We start from the raw sequence: 4,354 nt of genomic DNA on the forward strand, positions 1-4,354 counted from the left end.
TATTAAGCTAGAAATTTTGAGTCCCTTTGCTCTTTACTTAACTTTGCTACACGAAATAACCAGGGCAATCAAAAAGTTTACAGAGAACCTTTCTCTTTTAGGATCACTTTGAACTGAACTTTACGACCAGACCCTTCTAAACCCCTGGCCATGTGATTTTGAGGCAAATACCAAATATTTACTAAGACATTCCTTTTAGCTAAATCAGTTGGCTAATACTACCGGCGGAATTAGCTTGTTTACCCGTTTGCAATAAATTTCTGATCTTTAGTGGATGAAACTTCATCTTTTATGATCCCTTCTCCTGATATTCGCAAATCCACTTCGTCATGTAATTTTGAAATAAACTGTTGGCTAATACTACTAGTGACGGAATTTATTTATTTACGATACAATAAATTTCTGAGCTTTAGTGGTTGATACTCCAGAATTAAGTACAGAATTTCAATTGATCATGCAGTACTTATTTTCATACTTTCCCAACTTAGTAAACTTTTTATTAGCGTTTCTTGTCATTATTCTACTTTGCCATTGCAAAACAAAGATTTTGTTGGGCATTTATACATACATACCATACCCTATTCGGAAAATACCCCAAAAAGAACTCTACCATTCCACTGTTTTATATACCAGCTTTCTGCCATTTCCGATTTTTCTAATTAATTTGCAGTATGCAATATGCTAAACGTAAACGAATTGAATCAGTCCAATTGAGTAAAGTATAATTGAGTCATTTATACAAAAATGTGAAAATTGGATGTCAATTTGGGTCTAAACGCATTAAGCCGTGTGAATGCTCGATATGTGCAAACCAAATTGAACTCGTGCATACAGCTGTGCTATGACTAGCGTAAGAGTTCTTTTCTTTACCTGGACAGCGCATTTCAGTGTAGGCAACTAGTTGACGTACGGCTTAGGTTGACTTTTAACTCTTGAATGTCACGTGCCAGCTTGCTTGAAATTAGAAAATTACTACTGATGTTGAAGAACAGTAAGAGATTTTAGTTTCTTCTGAACTGCGACACGTAAAGGTTTAATAAAAGAATTAAGTGAGAATTTAAGTTTATACTGAACTCTATTAATGTTACGTAGTAAAACGATTTAGAAATAAGAAAATGAGTTTTGGGTTTTGTAGCCCCACCTGTGAGGGGAGACCGGGGACGGCGAGACAAGTGGCCGACACACAGTAAGAGATGGGCCAATCGTAGGGAGCAAATGGACCAGGGCACGGTCACCGTCGGTCCAAATTTTAGATGGGCTAATTTTTACTTCTACCAATTGTTGTCTTTGAGATTTTCTTGTTGGTATATGCATTCGAGTTCTTGCTAGCCCATAAGTATATTTTACCCTTGAAATAATATTTATTCATAATATTCAAATGCATTAATCTAAAGAAGTAGCAAATAGCAATAGCAGTAGGAGTACAAGTATTAGTTATGTTCTCAAAGTCTAAACTATTACTAAAATACTTTTAGATAGAGAATGAAGACATTAGTGCTATACTGAAGTCCCAAGTAAGTGCCGCTTTCTTTTAATGAGCTTAGAGAACACGGTACCCATAAATGTCCTTAAATTACTATACATTTAACACTCAAATTCAGCGGTGCTAAAACGCGTCAAATTAGACATAGAATAAAAAGAATTAGTATTTGTTTAAAAAGGAATTTAAGTGCTTAAGAGTCAAAGCATTATGGGGAGATTGGCTGACATGTTGTTTCTTTCATTGGCAAAACTCCTATATATAGGCATAGGATAAGCCAGCAAATAGCAACAACATCTCCATCTCATTCCATCTAAACTCTTTATTCTTTCCAAATCAAACTCTTTTTTTCAAAATTTCTTCAATCTCTCAAACTTTTTCCAAGTGATTACTTGTTACGTCCAACTCTTCCTAATTAATTCGCTTCTTGCTGGCACATTTCAGTCAAGCTTTGTGGCTATATTTATTTCACAAAAATATACCCAGAAACTAACACCACAAAAGATGAAGCTGCTGTCAGAGAAAGCCACGTGCAACTCTCACGGACAAGATTCTTCATACTTCCTAGGATGGCAGGAGTATGAGAAAAACCCATACGATGAAGTTCAGAATCCTAAAGGAATCATCCAGATGGGTCTTGCAGAGAATCAGGTAATTAAAAACACAAACTCATTTCTGTTCTGTTCTTACAAATTCCCATCTCCGATTGTCGGCATTCACATATTCTTTCTTCTGACATAATGTTTTCTTCTGCAGCTCTCTTTTGATTTATTAGAGTCATGGCTAGCACAAAACCCGGACGCAGCTGGGTTTAAGAGAAATGGAGAGTCAATATTCAGAGAGCTTGCTCTGTTTCAAGATTACCATGGCCTTCCGGCTTTCAAGAATGTATGTGATGTGATCAATTATTCTCAGTCATGTAGAGTAGCTCTGAAGTATTATGAATATACACGTATGTGTGACATCATTATCTCACGTTGTTATGTTTATATTATAATGCAGGCAATGACTAAATTCATGTCAGAAATCAGAGGAAACAAAGTAAGCTTTGATTCAAACAAGCTCGTTCTCACAGCCGGTGCAACTTCCGCAAATGAAACTCTCATGTTTTGTCTAGCTGACCAAGGCGACGCTTTTCTCCTTCCTACCCCATACTACCCTGGGTACGTACCTTCCATTAGTTATTACTAGTCCTACAAAATAATTACCTATATTCGTTCTTTACTGATGGTTCTTTTGCATTATGCAATGCAGATTCGACAGAGACCTCAAATGGAGAACTGGAGCTGAGATTGTGCCAATACAGTGCACAAGTTCAAATGGCTTCAGAATTACAGAAGCCGCTCTTGAAGAAGCTTATCTAGAAGCCAAAAGGCGAAACCTTAGAGTGAAAGGTGTTCTAGTGACCAACCCATCAAACCCATTGGGCACAACACTAAGCCGAAATGAGCTTGAGCTCCTTCTTAGTTTCATTGACGCAAAAGAAATCCATCTCATTAGTGACGAGATCTATTCAGGGACTGTTTTTAACTCGCCTAACTTCGTTAGTGTCATGGAAGTTCTAATTGAAAAGAACTACATGAAAACCCAAGTTTGGGAACGAGTTCACATTGTTTACAGTCTTTCGAAAGATCTCGGCCTTCCCGGTTTTAGAGTTGGTGCAATTTACTCCAACGACGAGATGGTTGTCTCTGCGGCAACAAAGATGTCCAGTTTCGGTTTAGTTTCTTCCCAAACTCAGTACCTTCTATCAGCCATGCTCTCCGACAAAAAATTCACGAAAAAATACATCTCTGAAAATCAGAAGAGGCTAAAGAAACGACATGCAATGCTTGTACGGGGTCTTAAAAATGCTGGTATTAGCTGCCTCGAAAGCAATGCTGGTTTATTTTGTTGGGTTGACATGAGGCATTTACTTAGCTCTAACACATTTGAAGCTGAAATTGACTTATGGAAGAAAATAGTGTACGATGTTGGCCTAAACATTTCGCCTGGATCATCATGCCATTGTAATGAACCAGGTTGGTTTCGTGCATGTTTTGCTAACATGTCCGAGGATACACTAAACCTCGCCATGCGACGTATGAAGTCTTTTGTGGAGTCCACTGCTATCAGTACCAACAATAATCCAAGTCATCAAACTTATCAACAATCTAACACAACAAGTTCAAAGAAGAAGTCATTCTCCAAGTGGGTTTTTCGGCTATCGTTTAACGACCGTCAAAGAGAACGATAGACCAGTGTGAACATACCCTTGTCCAGATGATTTTTTTACTCAACATTTAGATGTTGAGTTCCCAATATTTTTTTGTATGATCAAAATACTTTTTAATTTTCTTTTTTGTATTTTTGTATGTAGAGGGTGCACTCTGTCCATGTGATGGACGAGAAGTGGTTTATCATAACTTTTGTAAATGTATCGAAGATCGGATATCTGCAGCGAATCTTCTTGAACTGTTCAATGTTCAAATTAGTACTACATGATTATCTCATAGTATATCTTTCTTGAAATGTCAATCATTTAATCCACATGATGGTGATAATGAGTACTGATATTTAAACATGTCTATTTGATCTATATTATTTATTGTAGATTCCTCATGTTATGATACACAAATTAATTGCAATGACATGCTACATGCTAGAGGCGGAATTAACGGCAAAACAACGTGTTCTATCATGCCGACGTTAGACGTTGGACGTTGGCCGGTTTACTTAACTTACGAGTAATTAATTAATATTTATTTGTCAACCGACTTTTTTTCTGTTGACAAATATATAGAAGGTGGGAGGAGAAAAATACGACGTTGTTAAATCCGTAGAAGCAGCATTCTCGTTGGTGGGTCCAACGTAGAAATAGTCAGAAGACAAATG

At 37.0% G+C, this 4,354-nt stretch overlaps 1 protein-coding gene across 1 annotated transcript; it reads left to right on the top strand.

Annotated features, from left to right (window-relative positions):
* Nucleotides 1-1,776: 1,776 nt before the first annotated feature.
* LOC109218840 (1-aminocyclopropane-1-carboxylate synthase 3) lies at nucleotides 1,777-3,972 on the top strand. The gene is made up of 4 exons (XM_019383236.1): nucleotides 1,777-2,131; nucleotides 2,237-2,368; nucleotides 2,483-2,643; nucleotides 2,735-3,972. The coding sequence occupies exons 1-4, from the start codon at nucleotides 1,985-1,987 to the stop codon at nucleotides 3,714-3,716; spliced, it is 1,422 nt and encodes a 473-aa protein (XP_019238781.1). The 5' UTR covers nucleotides 1,777-1,984; the 3' UTR covers nucleotides 3,717-3,972.
* Nucleotides 3,973-4,354: the final 382 nt, after the last annotated feature.

The sequence above is a fragment of the Nicotiana attenuata genome, unplaced genomic scaffold, assembly GCF_001879085.1.
Source record: "Nicotiana attenuata strain UT unplaced genomic scaffold, NIATTr2, whole genome shotgun sequence".
Classification (NCBI taxonomy): domain Eukaryota; kingdom Viridiplantae; phylum Streptophyta; class Magnoliopsida; order Solanales; family Solanaceae; genus Nicotiana; species Nicotiana attenuata.

Bases quoted from the DNA above. Each gene is read 5' to 3' on its own strand.
- LOC109218840 (XM_019383236.1), top strand. From the start codon at position 1,985: ATGAAGCTGCTGTCAGAGAAAGCCACGTGCAACTCTCACGGACAAGAT. The intron at 2,132-2,236 runs GTAATTAAAAAC...TTTCTTCTGCAG, and splicing joins TGGGTCTTGCAGAGAATCAG to CTCTCTTTTGATTTATTAGA. The intron at 2,369-2,482 runs GTATGTGATGTG...ATTATAATGCAG, and splicing joins GCCTTCCGGCTTTCAAGAAT to GCAATGACTAAATTCATGTC.